We start from the raw sequence: 26,716 nt of genomic DNA, 5'->3' as shown, positions 1-26,716 counted from the left end.
GTGCCTTTTAAGCTAAATCCAGATCCAAAATTCTGCATAAAAAACTGATGCAAATCATCACCACCTAAACGTGCAGCACGTTTCAAAGTGAAAGTCCAAGCTTGGCACAAAAAACACAAGTAAAAAGAACTCATAAACGTTGCCCGTCTGAATGATATCTCTACAGAAAGTAAACCGAAAGGAATGTTCAGTATAATAACTCGCTATTTTGAACAGCCGCATTGTTTGTGATGTACTTATAGATGTAGATAAAGGGGCCTGATATTCACACCGCGGAAGATAGCTGGGCTGACTCCTGAGCCCAGTTATTCGAAGCCGGGCTGTTTCCGGTGACCGGCGTGGAATATCCAGCTTATTTTTGGCCGTTTTCAACTTAACCGGCCAAGTCAATATTCAGCGCCAGATGGTGAAGCTGAAACTGGCCAGACAGGCCTGCTATTTCGGCAGCCAAATTTGGTTGCCAAACTTAGCCGGCGATGTGCTGAATATTAACAGGTAGCTGGTTATATCGCACGATATAGCCAGTTATCCGCTAGGCGCTGACCATAAACATTCAGCAGGAGATAACCGGCTATCTGCCACTGAATATTGGTAGTTAAGCGCTATCTAACCGGCCAGAACCCGTTCAGGGCGGACAGAATTTTAATACACACAGATAGCAACCAGTTTTCAAAGAAAAACTACTGGTGTAGTTTCCCTTTGATAACTAGGAGCTATAGAGGGGCATAATCAAACAGAGGTGCCCATCTCTAAGGGCGCCCATCTCCGGGGACAGCCCCAGGAAGGGGCGGAGCTGACCGTATTATCGACGAAGATGGGCGCCCATCTTTCATTTCGATAATATGGCCCAGGACCGCTCAAATCCCAACATTTAGGCCGACCTTAGAAATGGCTGACCTCAGTTTTCGCCTATAATAGGAACAGAGGACGGCCATCTCAAAAACGAAAATGAGCTGGATAGAGTTACCTGTGTCATGCCTCTTCTTTGTATGGACAGTTGTGCAAGAGCAAGTGGGTGTGCAACTGATGGAAGCCAGATGTCGCATGCCGTTTTACTCCCCTGGTCTAAACCCTTACATGGCAAAGCCTTTTTTTTTCCAGCCAGTTAAAAGCGCATATGCTGTGAAGACCCATATGTGCAGTCAGCTGTCGTTGGGGGGGGGGGGAAGGGGGAGGCATATTCCAAACAGGCCAGTTCACGCAGGTAAACTGTTTTTCCTCCATAGATGACTTTGAAAACAACCCCCTCAGAGCTTGATTCAATAATTTGATTGTAAGCTCTGTCGAGCAGGGACTGTCTCTTCATGTTCAAGTGTACAGCGCTGCGTACGTCTAGTAGCGCTTTAGAAATGATAAGTAGTAGTAGTAACAGAGCATCTGTGTGTAATGTCAAAACGCGCCTATTTTAAGCATAGTTTATAATGGCCTCATAGGTGACTCCCAGAATCAGCCCTGCCAGTGGCCAAATGCTCTCGCACAAATTCACACCTGCTCTGAACAGGGTTGCACAACATGGGCTAGATTCTATATATGGTGACTGAAAACACCGCACGGAAAAAAAGTATGCCTAAATTTTATAGAATAGGCTGAAATTTCCACGTGGTATATACACTAGAACACTCGAGCGCCTCTCCACACAACTAAATTTGGTCAAGTCTATTTAGGCCGTTTTACTTGGCGTAAATCCTGACACAGGTGTATTCTATAATAATGCGCATAGATTTTAGATTTCGGAAGTGTCCTGTGAAAAGTTCTGCTAGTTGGTCAGGACGATTAACAATGCGCCCAGTAGGATCACGGAGGGCACCAATGGTACGGGAGCCCCCCCCCCCCCAAGGACTTAACCAGCTGGGCCAGCATTTTCCCAGGTCTATTACCAAAGCTGTGGAACTTATATAAACTTCTCTGGATCTGTTCATGATTTACAGATTTTAGTGTGACTTACGCAGCTAAATATGCCTCTTTATTCTGCGGATTAGGGTCATGAATATAAGCTCTTCTGGCTCCAGGCAAATGCGCTTCCAGGTTACAAATACTCATTGCCAGCTTTTTGCGTCTGGCAGCCGTAAATGCTATATTTTCTCCCCGCATTACGGCTTTAGTGGTGTCTCAAAAGAGCTCAGGTTGGTTTATATGATGTTGATTACGAGAAAGATAGGCTTCCCACTTGGACCGCAAAAAGTGTGAAACTCTGTGTTATTCGCTAAATAAGCAGGAAAGCGCCAACCAGAGGAAAGGAAGAAGGAGCTTCTATGTCTAGCCATTCTGCCAAATGATCTGAGAGTGCGTCTGAATCAATGACCGCCTCCGTGACTGAGGGAAACAACGTGGCGGAGAGAAGGATGTAATCTATACGTGAAAAGCATTCATGAGCCCTAAACCTGTGCGTATAATCTCGGTCAGTTGGGCGGAGCAAACGCCATGTATCTACCAAGTCAAGAGATGCACTAAAGGAGGCGAGCACCCCTCGCCCAGGCCGTGATGCAGTTCCAGAATGTACGGTAGATGAACTATCTAATTCTGGATTGGCGAGGAGGTTCAAATCTCCCAATACTATTATAGCTCTATCCTGGTAAGACAAGAAGCACTTCAGCAACAAAGGGTAAAATGTCTTATCAAAAGGTATGGGGCCATACAGAGTAAGAAGTAGTATCTCCTGCCCCTGCAACCACAATTTAAGAAGTAAATATCTGCCACCCAGCATCTTTGAAGAGCACCTCCGCTGTGTAAGCTAAAGATTTACTTATCAAAACGGCCACTCCCCCCTTCTGCCGCCGGAGGATGCAAAAAAAGACATCTCTGACCCAGGCATGTTTAAGTTTCAGATGTTCAGCATCATTAAGACATGTCTCTTGTAAACATGAAATGTCCATCCCCCACTGCTTCAGTGCAGTTACAATGTTTGTGCGCTTTATTGGGGACGTAATACCGTCCATATTCTATGTCGCAATTCCACAGTGGGGGACAGGCAGTGCAATTAAATTGAGTGCAGGATAAAGTTCTCAGCCTCACCACTATCAAACGGTCGTGGTGCCCAGCCTTCACCCCAACCGGAAAGATCAAAATAAAACCGTGTGACATTCCTAGAAATATTTCAGGGGAGCCAACCCCATCTAGAACAAACCCCCTTCCCACCAATCCCCAGAACAGTCAACAAATGTATCCCCCCCCCCCTGGAAATACAACCAGATTCTCAACCATAGATGTGACCACTGCATAAGAAAGCAAGAACCCAATCACAAATGTACTTTCCCTCTGCTTTCTGAACCTCCCACGCCACCCCTAATACACAGATCAATACATGCAAGGACCCCAAAACCCTTCCCCTCCCTTCCCCCCTCCCATCTTCCCCCTCCCAGGAAAAACCTCTGATGAATCCACCTCACAGTGAAGAGATGGAATCAAAGACCACGCTTAATGCCTTGAGGCCCTGCGTCCCACAGTGATACCACAGGAAGCTGATCTAATATATACGTATTACAGTTACAACAAGGACCAGTAACTTGAACATGTTCTCTCTAAAAAGTGTTCATGAACCATATAGTATCTAGTTTCAAGAGAACTCAAGATGTACAGACTGACTTCAGGTCTCCTCCTGGAGAAACAAAGTCATGTGCTGTAGTAACAGATTCAAAAGATTGCCAGCGACCATTAGTGAACACCTTCAAAATCGCAGGGTAAAGCAGTATGAATCAAATTTGCTATTCGTGAAGCTTTGCACAAAGCAGGGTAAGCTTCTGCCTTTTTGTGTATGGTGTACAGAACTGCGTATGCCTTGTAGCGCTACAGAAATGATAAATAGTAGTAGTTCCTGTAAGGATACACAGTACATAAGTACATAAGTAATGCCACACTGGGAAAAGACCAAGGGTCCATCGAGCCCAGCATCCTGTCCACGACAGTGGCCAATCCAGGCCAAGGGCACCTGGCAAGCTTCCCAAACGTACAAACATTCTATACATGTTATTCCTGGAATTTTGGATTTTTCCAAGTCCGTTTAGTAGCGGTTTATGGACTTGTCCTTTAGGAATCCGTCCAACCCCTTTTTAAACTCTGCTAAGCTAACCGCCTTCACCACTTTCTCCAGCAACGAATTCCAGAGTTTAATTACACGTTGGGTGAAGAAAAACTTTCTCTGATTTGTTTTAAATTTACTACACTGTAGTTTCATCGCATGCCCCCTAGTCCTAGTATTTTTGGAAAGCGTGAACAGACGCTTCACATCCACCTGTTCCACTCCACTCATTATTTTATATACCTCTATCATGTCTCCCCTCAGCCGTCTCTTCTCCAAGCCCTAGCCTCCTTAGTCTTTCTTCATAGGGAAGTCGTCCCATCCCCGCTATCATTTTAGTCGCCCTTCGCTGCACCTTTTCCAATTCTACTATATCTTTCTTGAGATGCGGCGACCAGAATTGAACACAATACTCAAGGTGCAGTCGCACCATGGAGCGATACAACGGCATTATAACATCCTCACACCTGTTTTCCATACCTTTCCTAATAATACCCAACATTCTATTTGCTTTCTTAGCCGCAGCAGCACACTGAGCAGAAGGTTTCAGTGTGTTATCGACGACGACACCCAGATCCCTTTCTTGGTCCGTAACTCCTAACGTGGAACCTTGCATGACGTAGCTATAATTCGGGTTCTTTTTTCCCACTTGCATCACCTTGCACTTGCTCACATTAAACATCATCTGCCATTTAGCCGCCCAGTCTCCCAGTCTCGTAAGGTCCTCTTGTAATTTTTCACAATCCTGTCGCGATTTAACGACTTTGAATAACTTTGTGTCATCTTGAAAGATCCTAATAGCCTGGCCCTCATATTGCAGTGTGTCTCGTTTCTGCCTACATCCTCTCAAAATCTCTACCTTATGGATATAGTTACGAACCTTGATGATAACAGTGCGCTGGTTCCGCCGGCCATCTTGCGCTCAACCCATGTGATGAGTCTGCTCGAGACACAGAGGCCCTGCATGATCATAAGTACATAAGAATTGCCATACTGGAAAAGACCAAAGGTCCATCAAGCCCAGCATCCTGTTTCCAACAGTGGCCAATCCAGGTCACAAATACCTGGCAAGTTCCCGCGCGAATTCTGCCTTAAACCGGCGCTCTAGCTTAGAAGGAAGTACATGGTCGCCTAATGTCTCAGGTAGTCCTACGATCCTCAAATAGTTGCGACACAACCAGGTTTCTAGGTCATCTATTTTCGTAGCGTGATTGCAGACTGAGGCTTCCAGCGCGGTTAGGGCAGCAACCTTTGAAGGGGAAACATCTTCTAATGCAGAGACCCTTTACTTCAGCTCTCCTGTCTAGCGGCTGGTTTCGGCCAAGAGTGACTCCAACTTTCAGATCTGGCCCGCGAGCTGTCTGAGTCTCGGTTCGAGTGCGCGCCCCATGTCCTCGGTAATTTGTAGGCGTTGTTCCTCTGTGAAGGATGTGCCACACTGCAGCATGGCTCCCTACTGCTTCCCCTCCGCTGCACGCAGCTTTTCTTTCTCCCGCCATGGGTCCCCTGACTGACATTTCTTCCGGGAAAAGCACATAAATATTTGTCCAAGGAAAGCCCCGTTATCAGGCAAAAGACTGACCTTTAGAAACAACGGAAAACTGATTATTTTGAGGTTATTTGGGCGTGGGAGCCTCAGTGGGCGTGGGAGCCTCAGAGAGCATGAAAACACGTCTCGCTCTCTCAGTGCATCGCGTGGTCTCCCGCTCACACATTTTATTAAATGTGCATGTAAATTGCAACTCTACACAACCTCCACCCAAGGGAAGGCCTATGCATGGTGGGTGTATAAATACATGTGATCTCGTTTCCGGAGAACGTGGTGAAGGCGATTAGCTTAGCGGAGTTTATAAAGGGGTTAGATGGTTTCCTAAAGAACAAGTCCATAAACCACTACTAAATGGGAAAAATCCACAATTCCAGGAACAACATGTATAGAATGTACGTTTGGGAAGCTTGCCAGGTGCCCTTGGCCTGGATTGGCCGCTGTCGTGGACAGGATGCTGGGCTCGATGGACCCTTGGTCTTTTCCCAGTGTGGCATTACTTATGTACTTATGTTAGCACACATACTTATACACACGTGCTCAGCCAAGTACTTTTACCAGATCCTTTCTCTATGCATAAAACAGGCTTTATGCATGGAAACACTTTGTGCATACCTCCACCCTCCCACTCTGTCAGACTGTCAAAGTAATGCTTTGATGTTTGTCTTATATATACTATCTGCTACCACATTTGCTTATTTCCGATCTGACGAAGAAGGGCAACCTTCGAAAGCTAATCAAGAAATGTATTAAGTTATGTCCAATAAAAAAGGTATCATCTTATTTTCTTTTCCATGTTTTATTTTGTTTGATTTCTATTGATTACAATTAACCTCAAAATTTGGCTGATAAGCTATTTCTGGTATAATTTCTCTCTTTTTTAAAAGATAACAATTTCTCTTATTCTATACCCTTAAGGTCCGATATTCAGCCCAAGGGAGGCAGGCTGGCTAAATCTCGCAGTCAGTGCTGAGTCAGGATATTCAATGCTGGGTCGTTTCCGATGACCAACATTTAATATCTGTTTTATTTTTTTGGCCGATATAAACCTTACCGGCTAAGTTAATATTCAGCGCTGGCTGGTTAAGTTTACAGCTATAGAGAAAAGCTACAAATGAGTTGGGTTCACCCAACAATGAATGATTTATTTGAGAAGCTACAAAAAACTATTCAAACAAACAAAAAAAAATCAAACACAAACTGTGCCTTGAGACCTGCGACAGAGCTGCAGCCGTACTGACTGTGTTTTTGCAGCGGACTGCCTCAAGGCAACTACCCATGAATAATTGTCTGTGTTTGTTTGTGTTGACTCTTATGAAGACAGGAGAAAACAATATTAAAGGGAATCGATGATCCGAAGAAGGAAAGAATCCTTCAGAGTACACAGGACTCCAAGGATCAGGGATACCATTTCAGGCTCAGCAGTGTCGGGCATCCATAAGGACCTGAAGGAGGGTTCTGTGGGGCAGCAATTAACAAAAGCTGGCAGGTGCCCTGACTTCTATTTCAGCAGATGGCAAATGTCATCAGCTCTGGCTTCTGTATTAATTTCAGAGTTCAATGAGCCAAGCAGCAGCCAGGATCTATGCCATATAACCACCAGTAGACCTGGGGTGGAGACAAACTCCCTTTGGTTAGGCTGATTCAATTAAAGTATGAGATGGATCTAAAGTGAGTTTAGTTACTGATACGTAAGTGAAAGCCAAAATGCATAGTCTTTCTGTCCACATGTGGTTTGCACTGAACTATATGTTGCATGGTTATGTGAATCATGATGAGTATCCTGTTACATTACAGAGGAGCATTGAGCCTGCCATGAGTGGGAAAGTGCGGGGTACAAATGTAACAAAAAAAACCATTAATAAGCATGTTTTAAATAATGACCACTAGACACGATGCTCAAAAGACAGACTGGCATCTCATTTTGAAAAGAACAATTAATAACTTTTGTTTTATGCTTTGCTAAAGATCATTCACATTTAGACTCAATTCAGTAAATGGTGCCCAAATTTAAGCTTTGAAAAAAAAATGTGCACTGAACGCAATTCTATAAATGGTGCTCTGAGTTGAGCACTGTTTATAGAATAGTGAGTAGTGCTGGGATCTGTGCCCAATTTTCAGGTGCAAGGATTTACACTGACTGAAACAGAGTGTACATCCTCGTGCCTAAATTAGGCGCATATCCCATAAATTACTATTACTACTACTTATCATTTCTATAGTGCTACTAGATATATGCAGCACTGTACACCGAACATGAAGAGACAGTCCCTGCTCGACAGAGCTTACAATCTAATCAGAACAGACAAACAGGCCAGATAAGGACAAAGATAGGAAGATTCCAGAATCCCAAAGAGTAGTAAGATTCTGTGCGGAATCCCAAAGACTACTACTACTTATCATTTCTATAGCGCTACTAGACGTAAGCAGCACTGTACACTTGAACACGAAGAGACAGAATCGCTGCTCGACAGAGCTTACAATCTAATCAAAACAAACAAGACAAGTAAGAGATAAGTACATAAGTACATAAGTAGTGCCATACTGGGAAAGACCAAAGGTCCATCTAGCCCAGCATCCTGTCACCGACAGTGGCCAATCCAGGTCAAGGGCACCTGGCACGCTCCCCAAACGTAAAAACATTCCAGACAAGTTATACCTAAAAATGCGGAATTTTTCCAAGTCCATTTAATAGCGGTCTATGGACTTGTCCTTTAGGAATCTATCTAACCCCTTTTTAAACTCCGTCAAGCTAACCGCCCGTACCACGTTCTCCGGCAATGAATTCCAGAGTCTAATTACACGTTGGGTGAAGAAAAATTTTCTCCGATTCGTTTTAAATTTACCACACTGTAGCTTCAACTCATGCCCTCTAGTCCTAGTATTTTTGGATAGCGTGAACAGTCGCTTCACATCCACCCGATCCATTCCACTCATTATTTTATACACTTCTATCATACTGTATCTCCCCTCAGCCGTCTCTTCTCCAAGCTGAAAAGCCCTAGCCTTCTCAGCCTCTCTTCATAGGAAAGTCGTCCCATCCCCACTATCATTTTCGTCGCCCTTCGCTGTACCTTTTCCAATTCTACTATATCTTTTTTGAGATACGGAGACCAGTACTGAACACAATACTCCAGGTGCGGTCGCACCATGGAGCGATACAACGGCATTATAACATCCGCACACCTGGACTCCATACCCTTCCTAATAACACCCAACATTCTATTCGCTTTCCTAGCCGCAGCAGCACACTGAGCAGAAGGTTTCAGCGTATCATCGACGACGACACCCAGATCCCTTTCTTGATCCGTAACTCCTAACGCGGAACCTTGCAAGACGTAGCTATAATTCGGGTTCCTCTTACCCACATGCATCACTTTGCACTTGTCAACATTGAACTTCATCTGCCACTTGCACGCCCATTCTCCCAGTCTCGCAAGGTCCTCCTGTAATCGTTCACATTCCTCCTGCGACTTGACGACCCTGAATAATTTTGTGTCATCGGCGAATTTAATTACCTCACTAGTTATTCCCATCTCTAGGTCATTTATAAATACATTAAAAAGCAACGGACCCAGCACAGACCCCTGCGGGACCCCACTAACTACCCTCCTCCACTGAGAATACTGGCCACGCAATCCTACTCTCTGCTTCCTATCTTTCAACCAGTTCTTAATCCATAATAATACCCTACCTCCGATTCCATGGCTCTGCAATTTCTTCAGGAGTCTTTCGTGCGGCACTTTGTCAAACGCCTTCTGTATATCCAGATATACAGATATACAATATCAACCGGCTCCCCAGATAAGGACAAAGAGTAGCAAGATTCTGTGCAGAATCCCAAGAGTTCAGACAGATCCGCAGGCAAGCGGAGAACTCGAACGCCCCACGGGAGAACACAGGTATAGGAGAAAGTGGGATGTTTGACCACAAAGATACAAAGCCTGGAGAGATGGATCTTAAAAACACTTGTTTATTGATAAAAAACGACTCGACACAACTGTTGTGTTTCAGCCTTTAGGCCTGCATCAGGAGTCTACAAAACACATATATACACATAAACATTAGATAAGAGCAAAAACTATATGTAACGTGGAGGGGCATAATCGAACAGAAACGCCTATCTCCATGGGCGTTTATCTCCGAGAACGGGTCCGTGAAGGGGCGGAGTGAACCGTATGTTCCAAAACAAATAGACGCCCATGTTTTATTCGCCAAGGTGTGAGCTGGGCGTTTTTGCTTTTCACCGATAATGGAAAATGAAATCGCCCAGCTCAAAAACGAATAACTCCAAGGCATTTGTTCGTGGGAGGGGCCAGGATTCATAGTGCACTGGTCCCCCTCACATGCCAGGATACCAACCGGGCACCCTAGGGGGCACTTTTACAAAAACAAAAAAAAAGGTCAAAGAGCTCCCAGGTGCATAGCACCCTTCCCTTGGGTGTTGAGCCCCCCAAATCCCCCTCAAAACCCACTGCCCACAAGTCTACACCATTACTATAGCCCTAAGAGGTGAAGGGGGGCACCTACATGTGGGTACAGTGGGTTTGGGGGGGTTGGACGACTAAGCATTAAGCAGCACAATTGTAACAGGTAGGGGGGGGATGGGCCTGGATCCACCTGCCTGACGTCCACTGCACCCCCTAACAACTGCTCCAGGGACCTGCATACTGCTGCTTGGGAGGAGGGTATGACATTTGAGGGTGAAAGTAAAAAGTTGTGAAACATCATTTTTTTTGTGGTGGGAGGGGGTTAGTGACCACTGGGGGAGTCAGGGGAGGTCATCCCCGACTCCCTCTGGGGGTCATCTGGTCATTTAGGGCACTTTTGGGGGCCTTATTCGTGGAAAAACAGGGTCCAGGAAAACTGCCCTAAATTCTAGCTACAAACGCATCCATTATCGGCGAAAGGCGCCCATCTCTGTTCGGGTGATAACCACGCCCCAGTTCCGCCTTCACCACGCCTCCGACACGCCCCCGTCAACTTTGTCCGCATCCGCGACGGAGTGCAGTTGAAAGCGTCCAAAGTTCGGCTTTCGATTATACCGCTTTATTTGTTTTTGTGAGAAAAACGCCCATCTCCCGATTTAGGTCGGAACTTGGGCGTTTTTCTCGTTCGATTATAAGCTGGATAGTAACATAGTAGATGACAGCAGAAAAAGACCTGCACGGTCCATCCAGTCTGCCCAACAAGATAAACTCATATGTGTATACCTTACCTTGATTTGTACCTGTCTTTTTCAGGGTACAGACCGTATAAGTCTGCCCAGCACCATCCCCGCCTCCCAACACCAGTCCCGTCTCCCACCACCGGCTCTGGCACAGACCGTATAAGTCTGCCCAGCACTATCCCCGCCTCCCAACCACCAGCCCCGCCTCCCACCACCGGCTCTGGCACAGACCGTAAAAGTCTGCCCAGCACTATCCCCGCCTCCCAACCACCAGCCCCGCCTCCCACCACCGGTTCTGGCACAGACCGTATAAGTCTGCCCAGCACTATCCCCTCCTCCCAACCACCAGTCCCGCCTCCCACCACCGGTTCTGGCACAGACCGTATAAGTCTGCCCAGCACTATCCCCGCCTCCCAACCACCAGCCCCGCCTCCCACCACCGGCTCTGGCACAGACCGTATAAGTCTGCCCAGCACTATCCCCGCCTCCCAACCACCAGCCCCGCCTCCCACCACCGGCTCTGGCAGACCATATAAGTCTGCCCACCACTATCCTCGCCTCCCAACCACCAACCCCTCTTCCCCCCACCGGCTCTGCCACCCAATTTCGGCTAAGCTCCTGAGGATGCAAAACTTAAATATAAAAAGCTAAAACAATTTATAATGAAAAATATTACAAGATAAAGACTAATAAGATAATATGATAATCCAAAAACATATATAAATATGCAGATAAAAAACAGATAAAAAAGTAAGTATATTATTATTTTATTATTATTATTTATTACATTTGTATCCCACATTATCCCACCTCTTTGCAGGCTCAATGTGGCTTACAATATATCATGGATAGTGGAAATGAGAGGAGAATTGACGTTTGGTGTTACAGAAGTAACAGAAGTTGCTATACAAAAACACACAACATTTATATGTGTGTTACTCATAAGATACTCTTATGGTAAATCATAAAATGGTATGTTAGAGCCGGAAAAAAATTTGCATCAAATATGTCTACAGTACCTTGGAAATAATTGAACAAAACAATTAGAAAATAAGTACACTGTAAAGATTGGACATAAAGAGCATATAAACAAATTATGTCTGCGCGATATATTGAACATATGTATTTTATATATAGTACACAGACAATAATCTCTCACTCTTTGTATACGGATGTATACACTTGTGCGCATTTATATATATCCGTGCACATATTTCTTAGTGCACCTATGCATATCATGTATACCTATAGAAAGAGTGAGAGATTACTGTCTGTGTACTATATATAAAATACTACGATATTCTAAATCCTTCTAATGCTGTTGGACGTCTGTCTTCAATGTACGTCCCATCTTAGTTTCCTTTAAGTACATAGGTATTGCCATACTAGGACAGATCAAAGGCCCATCAAGCCCAGCATCCTGTTTCCGACAGTGGCTAATCCAGGTTACAAATACCTGGCGAGATCCGAAAAAAAGAACAATACATTTTATGCCTCTTATCCTAGAAAGAAGCAGTGGTTTTCCCCAAGTCCATTTTAATAATGGTTTTCTTCTGGCATGTTTACTAAGCCACGTTACAGGCACGTTAATGTTTTTAACACGCATTAACCATGTACTGCCTACAATATCCCTATAGGCGCCCACATGGTTAGCGTGCACTAAAAACACTAACGCACCTTAGTAAACAAGGCCCTTAAGGTTTTCATATTTTGCATCTACATTAACAATAGGATCAGTTTAGTATAATGTGCAGGTATCTTACCTTCAGTGACTTGAATTTCATCCTGGATGCCATCCCCAAACGCCTTATTTCTGGGGGGATATGCAGATGCCTGCCCAGGAACTGAACCAGTCAGCTGTACTTGCATCCTCTCCTCAACTCGGATTCTGGCTTGGCCGGATATTACAACTGTAGGAAGAAAAGGAATGCACTTAATAAATATGAATTATTTTGGAAGTCTAGTATGGGGACATTTTCAAAGTACGTTTCATTCACGGCCTTTCTTATGATTTTTGAGTTAACATAGTAACATAGTAGATGACGGCAGAAAAAGACCTGCACGGTCCATCCAGTCTGCTGAGGAGGAAGGAGGTGTTTTAGAGAGCTCTGCTGACTTCCAGTGGAAAGGGAGTGAGACCTAGCTCCCTCCCCAAAGATGAGGAGGGTCCCTGGGGAGAAGGCCTCAGGAAAGTCCCAGGCTATGGGGCCTCCTGGGGCCCGGGACCAGAAGGCCGAAAGGAGTGGCTCTCTCCCTGGTTTGACTACCGGGAGAAGGGAAAGGAGTCCAGTGGACCGAAGGGAGAAGCAGCCCAGTGGAGGCCATCAGAGCATTTCCCCCTCCATGGCCCAGCTTGCGGAAGGTAAGCGAGAAGACAGTGGAGGGGGGAGGAAGATAGTACAGGCCCCAGAAGGGCGCTTCCAAGGAAGGGAGAAGGAAGAGGCGATGGAAGTTTGCCAGAAGCCTTTGCTGGAGGCAGCTGAGAGTGAGAGTGAGGAGAGTGGATCGTCAGATGAGGAGTTCCTTGAAGTGAGCTATGACCCTGATGATCCAGCAAGTAGTGTGGTAAATATTGTAAGACGAATTAAGCTGGTGGAAAAAGAAGTAGTGGAGCTAGGAAAACGTCTGAAAATGGCAAGAACTATGTGTAAATTTGCCCCAGCGGAGCACAGACAAATGTATGTTAAAGAGGAAGCCCGGATATCAAAGTTGTTGGGGAAAAAAGAACACTTGTTGAACTGTTTAAAAAAGGGCTCTGTGAATCCTTTGAGGGAGCTCTATGTTAACCGAGAAAGGATGGCTTCAATACCACAGTCTGGGGGTTCAGGAACACTACAGTTGCAGCAAGCTTCAGTGTCTTCAGCAGCATTAGACTCAAAAGAGTTGTCTGGGTTCAGAGGTGACCCCACTTTAAAATACATGAGACAGTTGGCAACACAGTCCAGAGCACTTACCCAGCAGCCAGAGGATAAGGAGGCAGCGGCAGGACATGGCTCTGAGGTGGGGGCTGGAGTAGAGATCCTACCTGTGGAGGGGAGGACAGAACTCAGTAACTTTTCAAAACTCCAGATAATGGAGGCAGCAGAGGGAGACGCAGGTAGCAGCCTGTTTTCTACAGAGGTGGTGGTCGAAGTCTCAGAGGGCTTACCTGCAGTTGTGCAAACAGCAGAGACAGTTGCCGTGAAGGAGGCCCTGTTGGAAAAGGGTCAGCAGAGGCAGACTCCGGTATTTTTGGCCGGGTCTGCAATGACTGAAGTGGAAACCGAAGCAGCATGGCATCTGGAGAAGCCCCGCCCACGAAGTCCGGGAGCAGGGGAGGTCTTCCCTGAGCATGGAGTAGCTGGCGGTTTACAGGAGAGGGGTCGGAGAGAGAGGAATAGGAGCGGGCAGCAGCTGGGAGCTCATTTGACCAGCTGTCCATTACAAGAGGTGAAATCGGGGGGTGCTAACAGCCAGCCTGTGGCGGAATCAGGAACAGACAAGCCATGCCCCCGGGAAGCGCCAGCCATTGGGAGAACGCAGGAGGGACTGCACCAGAAGCAAGGGGGAAGTAACCCGATTGTTGAGAGACTTTCGTTGACTACAGAAGTGGACATGGCAAGTCTAACAGATGTGCAGCGGGTGGTGGAGCAGACCTGCCAGCAGGACGGCTGGGAGCGAGGAGCCAAGGGGAGCGGCGGAGTTCCGGAGGCTTCGCCCCTGGTGCCGGAGGTTGGAGGGAGTTCGGGGGCAGAGCGAGCAGGGAGTCTGGTATCGCCAGCTGCAGACCTGACTGGGCAGGTGCCAGAGTATCGCCAGGAGACAGAGGAGAGGAGGCGATTAGCCCAGAGGCTGGAGCCTGCAGTGGCAGGGACGAGCAGGGACGTGCCAGGAAGTGGAGATGGGCAGGACAATCAGTTGGAGGCAGCCCAAGCCGCAGAACTGACTATGGACGTTGCTGGATGTTTGTCTGAGAGGGAAGGGGACGGGGGACAACGGGAGGGGGAGGGGGCGGTGGATATTGAGGAAGGGAGAGGGATGAGGGGAGGGGCAGAGGGACAGAAGGGGGGGGAGGCAGAGGGAAGGGCTGGAACAAGTGTGGAGGGGGGGCGGTGGGGGCTGGGGTCCAAGTCCTTTGCGGCAGTAGTCCAGGGAGGGGGAAGGAGGGAGGGGGGGAGATCGGGTGGTTTTGAGGGCCCAGGGAGGGGTTGGGGGGGAGCGGGGACAGGGGGTGGACAGCTGCCTAAGCGGCGAAATGTGGTACAGCTCAAATGGATAGGGGAGGGGGCAATGCCCTCCAGGGATCGGGTCTTGAGGCTGGTGATGGGGATGGGTTTATACCCGAGGACTTTACGCGTGTATACACCCCATCAACATCCCAGAATATGACTTGAGCTTCATGACCCAGAGGGGGATGGAAATATTCTGGGAAAGGTACGAGGGGGTGAGGGGAAAGGGGGAGTGGCGGGACCTCAGGGCCATTCCAGTCAGCAAGCCGGACCTGGTGCAGATCACCCTGCTCGTGAGAAATGAGTCTATCTCTGGGGCAGATTTAGCCTACTGGCTACAGAGGTACGCGGAGCTGAGATCCCCACTTACAAAGTTACCGGATCCAAGCAGGGTTTGGGCAGGAGGTTGGGGAGCCCTGGTCAAATTGAGACAGGAGAGCCATGTGGTCCAGCACATTCCTTCGGCTGCCTTTATCGGTCGTGACAGGATACTGTGCTTTTACAAGGGGCAGCCGCGGCAGTGCTTCAGATGTGGTTCGTTTAGGCACTTCAGCATGTCATGCCCAGTGGTAAAGTGTGGAAGATGCGGGGATCAGCATGCCACAGAGGACTGCACCGCGATCAGGTGCAACCTCTGCGGCGGGTTAGGCCATGCATATCGGAACTGCCCTAGGGCGGCCCATAACGAGTGGGATATGTGGGGGAAGGGACGGGGAGGGGGGGTAATGGAGGAGGGGATAGGGCAGGGGGTGATAGGCAGGGAGGGGCAAGGGGGGGAGAAGGAGGGGATGCAGGAGGGGGGGCGGCAGGGGGCTGGGTCAGGAGTGGAGCAGGGGGGAGAGGGGGAGTGGGTACAAGTGCCACAGAGGAAAGGGAAGTTTCGGAGGGGGGGGAAACTAGGGGTGGGCAGGGAGGGGTCGCTGCAGGGGAAGAGGGGGGGGAACAGATTTCAGGTGTTGGAGGAGGAGGAGGAGGATAGGGAGGTTGGGAGGGAGGAGGAAGAACAGGGGGAAGGAGAAGAGGTGGAGTTAATGGAGGAAGAGGGGGCGGCAGGGGGGATTGGAGAGGGCAAACGGAAATATGAGGAAGCACTGGAGGAGGGTACTGGTGGTAGGAAGAAGGGCGGGAAGGCTCTGGGGGAAGGGGGAGGGGTGAGGGAGGAGGAAGAGGGAAGGGAGGGAGGGAGGGGAAAGGGGAGTAAGAGGAAAGCTGAGGGGGCTGGGCAGGTGGTGAAGGCCCAAGTGCAGGCTTGGGGGGACAGAGTGGAGCTAGAGGAGGATCTGGAGGACTTGGAGGACTTGGGGGAGGTGGAGGACTCGGTGGAGGAGGTAGGGGGTGGGGGTGAAGAGGGGAGAGGGAGGGATCAGGGGGTGGGTCCGGATAGAGCAAAGAAGAAAGGAAGGAAGAAAGGGGGAGGTGGGGGTAAGGTGCAGACAGGACGGCTGCAGGGGGGGGAGGGGGATGTGGCAGGGGATGATGTAGACCGCATAGCAGAGGACCTGCTTCAGGGTAAGAAGGGGGTATCCCAGGAGATAAGGAAAGAAGTTGGGAGTGAGCAGACCCGTGACTCGCAATGAGGATGGCAGGCTTAGTGTTGACATTTGCCACGCTGAATGTGGCCAGCATCGCCTCTCCGAAGAAGCAGGGTTTAGCGTATGACTGGTTCGCGAGGGTCCAAGCAGATTGCTTCCTGCTCCAGGAGACTCGGCTGCGGTCCATTGAGGTGATCAGGCGGGCAAGGCGGGCCTGGAAGTGGGGTCCCTCGGTGTGGGGGTTGGGCGGGGGAGAGGTATGGTGGGGTGGGGATCTTATTTAAGTCCCACCGGGTGAATATTCAGCGAGTGGTGGAGCTGGGGGTGGGGAGATGTCTTGTTGTGGATGCGATTTGGGAGGATAGAGCACTGAGGGTGGTGAATGTGTATGGGCCCCAAAGCAAGAAGGAAAGGGTGCTCCTCTTTGGGAAGATCAAGCCCTACCTATACACTTCGCGCCAAGTAGTCTGGGGGGGAGATTTTAACACCATATTGCGGAAAAAGGATAGTGGGGGACGATCGGTACAGGTGGGCTATGACGGGGTGAGGCTGGCAGGGATCATGCGGGAGGCGGAGCTGGTAGACGCGCATGTGGCCTTCTGTGAGGAACAGGAGGGGTTCACGTTCTTTCGAGGGCAGTGTAAAAGTAGAATCGATAGATTCCTGGTAAAGAAGGGGGTTTGTCTGGGGGGTCCACGAACCGTGGACGTGGACTTTTCAGACCACCACATGGTCCTCCTTCAGGTGGGGGGGGCGGCAGCGCAGAGGCCAGGGAGGGGGCTATGGCGACTAAATTTAAAGTGGTTAGGTAGCGAGCAGGTGCGGGAGGAGTACCGCCGGTTTTTGGAAGATCAGGTGTCAGTGCAGGGGGCATTTCAGTCATTGGGGGAGTGGTGGGATACAGTGAAAAGACGAACGCGGGGATTCTTTCTCAGACAGGCGAGAAGGGAGGGGAGGGAAAGGACAAAGTTGGGCATGGCGATAAAGAAAAAGAGGGACACACTGATTTCACAAGGGGGGAGGGAGGAAGAAATACATGATCTCCAAGCACTCCTGGAACAGGTACAGTACAACCGCTACACCTCCTTGGTGTACGAGCGGGACTTCGGGAAAATGTGTAGCCCGGACCCCTTCGCATGCTGCCGGGAGCGGAGGGCGCGCAGGGTGATGGAGGGGGTACGGGACGCACAGGGGGTCCTGCAGGACACCAGGGAGGGGATTCTGGGGGCAGTGAGGGACCACTTTGCGGCGTTCCTTTCAGCCCAGCAGATTGATATAGAGCAGATGGAGTGTTATGTGGAAGAAACCCCGGGGATAGGTCACGGGGGACCCCAGCTTCAGGCCCTCTTGAACCCGTGGACAGAACAGGAGGTGGAGGAAGCCATCGGGGCGCTCCACAGGAAGACTTCGCCGGGGCCGGATGGGCTAACAACTGAGTTCTACCAGGCCTTTAAGGAGCAGCTGGTGCCGATCCTGGTGAGGGTATGGGGGGCAGCCCAGTTGGAGGGTTCCTTGCCTAGGTCCCTGACGGAGGCGGCTCTTATCCTACTAAGTAAGGGGAAGGACCCGGCGATGCTGGCCAACTGGCGGCCTATAGCACTGCTTAATACAGATCGGAAAATTTTTGCGCGAATGCTATTCCAGAGAATGAGGCAGGTGTCTGGGGATTTGCTGGCAGCCTCACAAGCATGTGGGGTTAAAGGGAGAGGGGTCTTGGAAGCGGCAGCGTGGGTGCGGGAGGGGGTAGAACGCAGTAGAGTGGGAGGGCATGGTAGGCTGTTGGTAACACTCGACCAGGAAAAAGCGTTTGATAGAGTGCAGTGGGGTGTCCTATGGAGCATTTTGGAGCGCTATGGGTTTCCGAAGGGCTGGATAGAGCAATTACAGCTACTTTATCGGCATGCGGGGTGTTTCCCCCTGGTTAACGGGTGGAGAGGGCAGGGGTTTGAGGTAGGGGCAGGGGTCCGACAGGGGTGCCCACTCAGCCCGCTGTTGTATGCATACGCCATCGACCCTTTTATAAGACGGCTGGAGAAGGGGGGGGGCGGAGGGGCTGGAAGGGGTGGAGGTGGGGGACAATAACCAGTTAAGGGTCGTGGCGTATGCAGATGACGTTACAGTGTGGGTAGCGGACCAGAGGGAGGGAGGTAGATTGCAGAACCTGATCCAGGAATACTCGCAGGCAACAGCGTCGCAGGTCAATTTTCAAAAGTCCAATAGCCTGTGGGTTGGGGATCAGGGGCTGCAATTTGAGTTGGGAGGTAGGTTTCCTACAGCTGTGGAACGTATACGGGTCTTGGGAATATATTTCGAGAAGGGGGATTATAGGCTCTACAACTGGGATAGGTGTCTCCAAGAAGTGAAGGGGAGGGTGGATAGATGGAAGGGGTGGAAAATGACCATGGGGGAGCGGGTACAGCTCATCAAGGCACACTTAGTTCCTTTGTTTCTGTTCGTCAGTTACATCTGCTTGCTGCCGGAGAGCCAGTACGCGGCCTTGTATGGGGTGTTCTTCCGGCTGCTCTGGGGCAACAGGACGAATCCGGTAAAACGGAATGTTACCTATCTGCCTAGGAGGGAGGGGGGGGTGGGCATGATAAACCCAGTCCTGTTTTTCAGCGCTTTGTTCCTGCAGTTCAATCTGGGGAGGGCGGTAGGGCGGGAGCCACCGGGGTGGGCTAGGAGTGTCCTGCAGTGGTGGCCGAGATATTGGGACCTATGGCGGGAGGGGGGGAGGGTAGTGGCACTGCGAAGGGGGGCCCCGGGGGGGGTGAGTTATTGCAAGACCCTAGTGAAATTGGTGAGGGTGTGGGGGCTGACGGTGGGGGAGGTGAAGGCAGGACAACGGGGGGTCTGGATGGACAGAGTACGGGCGCAGGTGTTCTCAGCTCCTCTGGCGCTGAGGGACGCGCCGGCCCCACGGATGCAGCAGGGGTTACGGTTGATTGCTTCGAACCGCATCCCGGTGAAGTATAAAGACCTGGCGTGGCTGTCCTTTCACGGTAGACTGTACGTCCGAGGAAATTTGAAATATCGCAATGTGCGGGATAGAGGGTGCCCACGGGAGGAATGTGCTGGAACTGAAGAGACGATGGAGCATTTCCTGGTGAGGTGCCCATTTACAGTCCAGGTCTCTGACCGGGTTTCCTCGTTGCTGCAGATCCCCAGTTTCCGCAACTACAGCTATGCGGACTGGGTGTACGGCCCAGAGGGTGGAGGGGGACGCGGGGATCCGGTAACACGCTTTCTGATTTCGGTGATATTGCGGTACTGCCTCTGGATGGCGCGCTGCAGGGTGTCCCTGTACCAGGAGGTCCGGCCGGCGGAGGTAGTCAGCTGGGATGTGGTAAGGGCGGTGCAGGAAGCGGCAAAGTGGGAAAGGGTGGAAAAAGGGGTGGGGGTGGCTTCGAGGTGGTGGAGACACGTGAGGCTTAAGCCACCATGAGGGGACATGCTTCCCAGGGGATTGTGTGCCAGTTGTCTGAAGGGGTTGTGGGGGGTCGGGGGGGGGGGGGGGGGGTTGATCCATTGTATTATTGAGGAGGGGGTGTACATAGATAGGCAGACCATGTCTAGCTAGGAGCCTGGGGTTTGATTTGCATGTCCGGTTTTTTTTTCTTGGGTTTTTCTAATACACAGTTTCCACTGTAGTATTGAGGAGGGGAGGGTGTGTACATAGATAGGAGGACTGTGTATAGCTAGGGGCTTGTTTTTGATTTGTATGTTATTTGTTTTTAGTTTTTTCCAATAAAAAGAGTTTTCCAGTCTGCCCAACAAGATAACTCATATTTGCTGCTTTTTGTGTATACCCTACTTTGATTTGTACCTGTGCTCTTCAGGGCACAGACCGTATAAGTCTGCCCAGCACTATCCCCGCCTCCCAACCACCAGCCCCTCCTCCCACCACCAGCTCTGGCATAGACCGTATAAGTCTGCCCAGCACTATCCCCGCCTCCCAACCACCAGCCCCGCCTCCCGATCTTGACTAAACTCCTGAGGATCCATTCCTTCGGCACAGGATTCCTTTATGCTTATCCCACGCATGTTTGAATTCCATTACCGTTTTCATTTCCACCACCTCCCGCGGGAGGGCATTCCAAGCATCCACTACTCTCTCCGTGAAAAAATACTTCCTGACATTTTTCTTGAGTCTGCCCCCCTTCAATCTCATTTCATGTCCTCTCGTTCTACCACCTTCCCATCTCCAGAAAAGATTAGTTTGCGGATTAATACCTTTCAAATATTTGAACGTCTGTATCATATCACCCTGTTTCTCCTTTCCTCCAGAGTATACATATTTAGTTCAGCAAGTCTCTCCTCATACGTCTTGTAACGCAAATCCCATACCATTCTCGTAGCTTTTCTTTGCACCGCTTCAATTCTTTTTACATCCTTAACAAGATACGGCCTCCAAAACTGAACACAATACTCCAGGTGGGGCCTCACCAACGACTTATACAGGGGCATCAACACCCCCTTTCTTCTGCTGGTCACACCTCTCTCTATACAGCCCGACAACCTTCTAGATACAGCCACCGCCTTGTCACACTGTTTCATCGCCTTCAAATCCTCAGATACTATCACCCTAAGATCCCTCTCCCCGTCCGTACCTATCAGACTCTCGCTGCCTAACACATACGTCTCCCGTGGATTTCTATTTCCTAAGTGCATCACTTTGCATTTCTTGGCATTGAATTGCATCATACTTTCACTATAAATATTGTGTAGAGGTAGTGTACGAGGGTTGAATGAAAAGTAACGTCTCCACCTACATAATTTATGTTTTAATGAAAATAATGCATGAAACTTCTCTTTTATTACATGCATTTACTTTTCTACATAGTCTCTACCATTCGCCACACATTTCTGTCAATGATGGACAAGTTTTTAAAAGCTATCATGAAAGAAATGAACATCTTGTCTCTTCAACCATTTGCTCACAGTCCTTTCCACCTCTTCATTCAAGTCAAACAGAAGCCCCGGAAGGAATTCCTTCAATTTTGGAAAAAGCTGGAAATTGCATGACGCTAAGTCTAGGCTGTACGGTGGATGGGGTAAGGCTGTGAGACCCATCTTCTTTTCTCTGCTTCCTTTGGCTCTGGTGTGTAACTGTCTCTCTGTCTACCCTCCCTATTCTCTTCTACCTTTTCCTCCCCTCCTTTCAGCAATAACTAAGATTTTACTAAGCCACGTAGGCGCCTACATGTGTCCTACGCATGTCAATTTTGAACTACCACCTGGCTACTGCGTGGCTCGGGCAGTAATTTCATTTTTTATGCGCATCCACTAAGCACGCTGGAAATTTTCTGGCGTGCGGCGGTAACCGGGCTATACGGATCATCTTCAAAATCTGCATATTGGTCCACGAGGCATATTTTCAAAGCACTTAGCCTCCCAAAGTTCCATAGAAACCTATGGAACTTAGCCTCCCAAAGTGCTTTGAAAATAAGCCTGTTTCAAAATCATCTACAGCGTAGTCCCATAATACACGACAGACCAAATAGATCTACCAACCAGAAACAGACTCAGATCAGCACGTTCATATCTAAACCTACATTACCCAAACTGCAAAGTACAAAACAACTTATGCATCTAGCTTCTCCTACATAAGCGCACAACTATGGAATGGACTAAACTTCAGGAAGTCATTAAAAACCCAACTCTTCAAAAAAGCTTATCCCATCGATCCAACATAAATCCCCACACCCTGCAACACAACATAATCAAAGATCGAACTGGACAATCTACCATCCTCTTTCCCTCAACCCTTTGACGCCTGATTCACCTCTATCTCATTTGACCACAACACAATCTTGTATTTGTTATCAACCGGAATGGCAAACGCCTTTACGGTACTTTGTAAGCCACACTGAGCCTGCAAATAGGTGGGAAAATGTGGGGTATAAATGTAACAAATAAATAAATAAAAATAATTGGCACTGTACGTACGTAGACCATTACCGCACGGTTAACACGTGAAACCTTACCGCTAGGTCTCAGGCCCAAAATGGACATGCGCCAATTTTTATTTTGCCGCACGTCCATTTTTGGCCAAAAGAAAGCCCTTTTTTGCAGGTGCACTGAAAAATAGACCTGCGCGCGTCCAATACACGTGTCTACACCAGTGCAGGCCATTTTTCGGCATATCTTTGTAAAAGGACCCCTTAGTCGCCTAACCAGGATCAATTAGTTAGGTGACTAAGGGTGTACAATCAAGTGTACCAATAAATATATTAAATTAAATTGCCTCTGTGGTGTTTCATGCTGTATGAGGTGCTGGAATGCCCTCCCGCGGGAGGTGGTGGAGATGAAAACGGTAATGGAATTCAAACATGCGTGGGATAAACACAAAGGAATCCTGTTTAGAAGGAATGGTTCCGTGAAATCTTAGCGGAGATTGGGTGGCGATGCCAGTAATTGCAAACAAAACGGGAGCTGGGCAGACTTCTACGGTCTACGCTCTGATTGTGACTGAATAGATAGGGATGGGCTGGACTGTAAATTTTAAGGGGCTTCGATGTTAGCTTCAGAACTTAGTACAAGAACAGTACTGGGCAGACTTCTACGGTCTACGCCCTGAGAATGGCAAGGACAAATCAAACTCAGGTATAAAGTATCACATACCTTGTAAAATGAATTTATCTTGTTGGGCAGACTGGGTGGACTGTACAGGTCTTTATCTGCCATCATTTACTATGTTACTATCCAGCTCATTTTCGAAAGAGAAGGGCGCCCATCTTTCGACACAAATCGGGAGATGGGCGCCCTTCTCGCAAGGCCGCTCAAATCGGCATAATCGAAAGATGATTTTTTGACACCTTTGACGGCTTTCTGTCACGGGGATGACCAAAGTTCATGGGGGCATGTCGGCAGGGTAGCAAAGGCAGGACTGGGGCGGGACTGGGACGTGATTAGGAGATGGGCGTCCTCGGCCAATAATGGAAAAAGAAGGTAGGCCCTGCTGAGCACTTGGCCGACTTTACTTGGTCCATTTCTTTTCATGACCAAGCCGTGAAAAGATGCCCGAACTGAGCAGATGACCACCGAAGAGAATCGGGGACGACCTCTTCTTACTCCCCCAATGGTCAATAACCCCCTCCCACCATTAAAAAAACAGGTTAAAAATACTTTTTTGCCAGCCTCTATGCCAGCCTCAAATGCCATACTCAGGTCCATCGCAGCACTATACAGGTCCCTGGAGCAGTTGTAGTGCGTGCAGTGTACTTCAGGCAGGCGGACCTGGGGGGGGGGGGGGGGGAGGGGGGGGCTTAGCACACAAGGTAAAGGAGCTATGCACCTGGGAGCAATTTCTGAAGTCCACTGCAGTGCCCCGTAGGGTGCCCGGTTGGTGTCCTGGCATGTCAGGGGGACCACTGCACTACAAATGCTGGCTCCTCCCACGACCAAATTGCTTGGATTTGGTCGTTTTTCAGATGGGCGTCCTTAGTTTCCATTATCGGTGAAAACCAAGGTCAGCCATCTCTAAGTTCGACCCAAATGTTGAGATTTGGCCGTCCCCGACCGTATTTTCGAAATGAAAGTTGGCCGTCCATCTTGTTTCGATAATATGGTCGGGGACGGCCCTTTACGGGGCCATCCTTAGAGATGGGCGCCCCCGTTCGATTATGCCCCTCCACGTTACTATGAGGTCTACCAATGACATGTTGGCAACAAAATTTCCTTCGTGTGCTTCCAAACGCTTCTCAATCATTCTTTCAAAGTTCTCAGGGTTGCAATGTAATGCTCTGAGTTGATGGTTGTATCAGGTTCAAAGAAATCCATGTGAACAACACCATCCATGTCCCAAAAGACTGTAACCATGATTTTTCCTGCAGAAGGCTGTATTTTGAACCTTCTTCACAGGTGAACCTTTGTGATGGGATGATACTCTGTGGATTGGCGCTTTGTTTCTGGTTCATAACGATGAGCACATGTTTCATCAGCTGTCATGATGTTGTGAAGAAATTGCTCAACTTCATTCCTATATTGGGACAATAATTGCTGACAGATTTCAAGTCTTAAAGCTTTCATTTCTCCAGTCAGTATATGGGGAACCCATCTTGCACAAACCTTTCGATATCTAAGAATATCAATAATATAACCCACATGTTCCTATGAAATGGCAAGTGTGTCAGCAGTTTCCCTTTGGCTGATCCTCTGATTGTCCTTTGCGAGTTCATCAGCTTTTCTCATGTGAGACTCATCCATTGCTGTCACGTTGTCTACTTCGTTTTTGATCACAAATATCAGCCCTTCCCGGTCCACAATATTTAAAAAAATTTTTGCCCAGGAATTTCATGGTAGTCACATCAACAACACAGTCATCACCATAAACATCCTGCATACAATCTCGCACTTTAGTTGCTGCTTTGCCAGTAAACGAGCATAGCTGCAAAAAATAGTTTCCAAGTGAAATTTCAGGGGAAGAAGTATATTTTCTCAGTCCCTTCACAATTTGAAGGGAGGCGGGGCTGGTGGTTGGGAGGTGGGGATAGTGCTGGGCAAACTTATACGGTCTGTGTCAGAGCCGGTGGTGGGAGGCGGGGCTGGTGGTTGGGAGGCGGGGATAGTGCTGGGCAGACTTATACGGTCTGTGCCAAAGCCGGTGGTGGGAGACGGGACTGGTGGTTGGGAGGTGGGGATAGTACTGGGCAGACTTATACGGTCAGTGCCAGAGCCGGTGGTGGGAGGCGGGGATAGTGCTGGGCAGACTTATACGGTCTGTGCCAGAGCCGGTGGTGGGAGACGGGACTGGTGGTTGGGAGGCGGGGATAGTGCTGGGCAGACTTATACGGTCTGTGCCAGAGCCGGTGGTGGGAGACGGGGCTGGTGGTTGGGAGGCGGGGATAGTGCTGGGCAGACTTATACGGTCTGTGCCCTGAAGAGGACAGGTACAAATCAAAGTAGGGTATACACAAAAAGTAGCACACATGAGTTGTCTTGTTGGGCAGACTGGATGGACCATGCAGGTCTTTTTCTGCCGTCATCTACTATGTTACTATGTTACAGGCTCAGGAAGCTAAGAGTGCTATTGCAAAATCAGAACAGTAATTGAGATATAGGATTATATTTTCACTGGTTGACTGTAAAGGCTAAAACGATTGACAAGGTTAACCTAGGAAGAAATGTCTTGACTTTTTTGTCCTTTTTTATTTCTTCTATATTTTCTTGACTTATCTTAGGATACTGCCTTTTACTTGAATGATCTGCTTTACTGTTATGGTACTGTTTATTTGAAATATTTGAATTGCCAATTTCCTATCAGATATTTTGCTTATATATTGTATTTGATAACTGCTAACAAAACAATAAATAAATAAACAAACTGCAGGCAGCACTGAACTTCAATTGGAGGGATTCAGTCAACAGTTGGAAATTCTAGAACGGCACATTGCTTAAAATCGCATTAGCAAGCGCTCACCGCATGCTTCCATTTCACAAGCAATAGCAAAACAGCCTCTTCACACAAACACTTTTCACTAATCTTGCCTCACCAATCTACTACATTTCTTAGAAGGGGTGAACAAACACGTGGATAAAGGGGAGCCGGTTGATATATATCTGGATTTTCAGAAGGCATTTGACAAAGTATCTCATGAAAGACTCCAGAGGAAATTAGAGAGTCATGGGATAGGAGGTAGTGTTCTATTGTGGATTAAAAACAGGTTAAAAGATAGAATAAGAGAGTAGGGTTAAATGGTCAGTATTCTCAATGGAGAAGGGTAGTTAGTGGGGTTCCCCAGGGGTCTGTACTGGGACTGCTGCCTTTTAACATATTTATAAATGATCTAGAGATGGGAGTAACTAGTGAGGTAATTAAATTTGCTCATGACACAAAGTTATTCAAAGTGGTTAAATCGCAAGAGGATTGTGAAAAATTACAAGAGGACTTTACGAGACTGGGAGACTGGGTGTTGAAATGGCAGTTGATGTTCAATGTGAGCAAGTGCAAAGTGATGCACGTGGGAAAGAGGAACCTGAATTACAGCTACATAATACAAAGTCACCGACCATGAAAGGGATCTAGCCATCGTTGATGATACATTGAAACCCTCTGCTCAGTGTGCTGCTGCGGCTAAGAAAGCAAATAGAATGTTAGGTATTATTAGGAAAAGAATGGAAAACAAAAATGAGGATATTATAATGACTTTGTATCGCTGCATGGTGCAACCACACCTCGAATATTGTGTTCAATTCTGGTCGCCACATCTCAAAAAAGATATAGTGGAATTAGAAAAGGTGCAG

At 48.4% G+C, this 26,716-nt stretch overlaps 1 protein-coding gene across 1 annotated transcript in view; it reads right to left on the bottom strand.

Annotated features, from left to right (window-relative positions):
* Window positions 1-26,716, bottom strand: part of CFAP47 (cilia and flagella associated protein 47) — a 1,083,264-nt gene that overhangs the window by 124,994 nt on the left and 931,554 nt on the right. Inside the window, 1 exon segment of the mRNA XM_030202357.1 lies at window positions 12,495-12,641. Coding sequence (XP_030058217.1) covers window positions 12,495-12,641 — 147 coding nt within the window.

The sequence above is a fragment of the Microcaecilia unicolor genome, chromosome 4 (genome assembly GCF_901765095.1).
Source record: "Microcaecilia unicolor chromosome 4, aMicUni1.1, whole genome shotgun sequence".
Lineage (NCBI taxonomy): Eukaryota > Metazoa > Chordata > Amphibia > Gymnophiona > Siphonopidae > Microcaecilia > Microcaecilia unicolor.
This window is presented reverse-complemented; position numbering and strand designations above follow the sequence as displayed.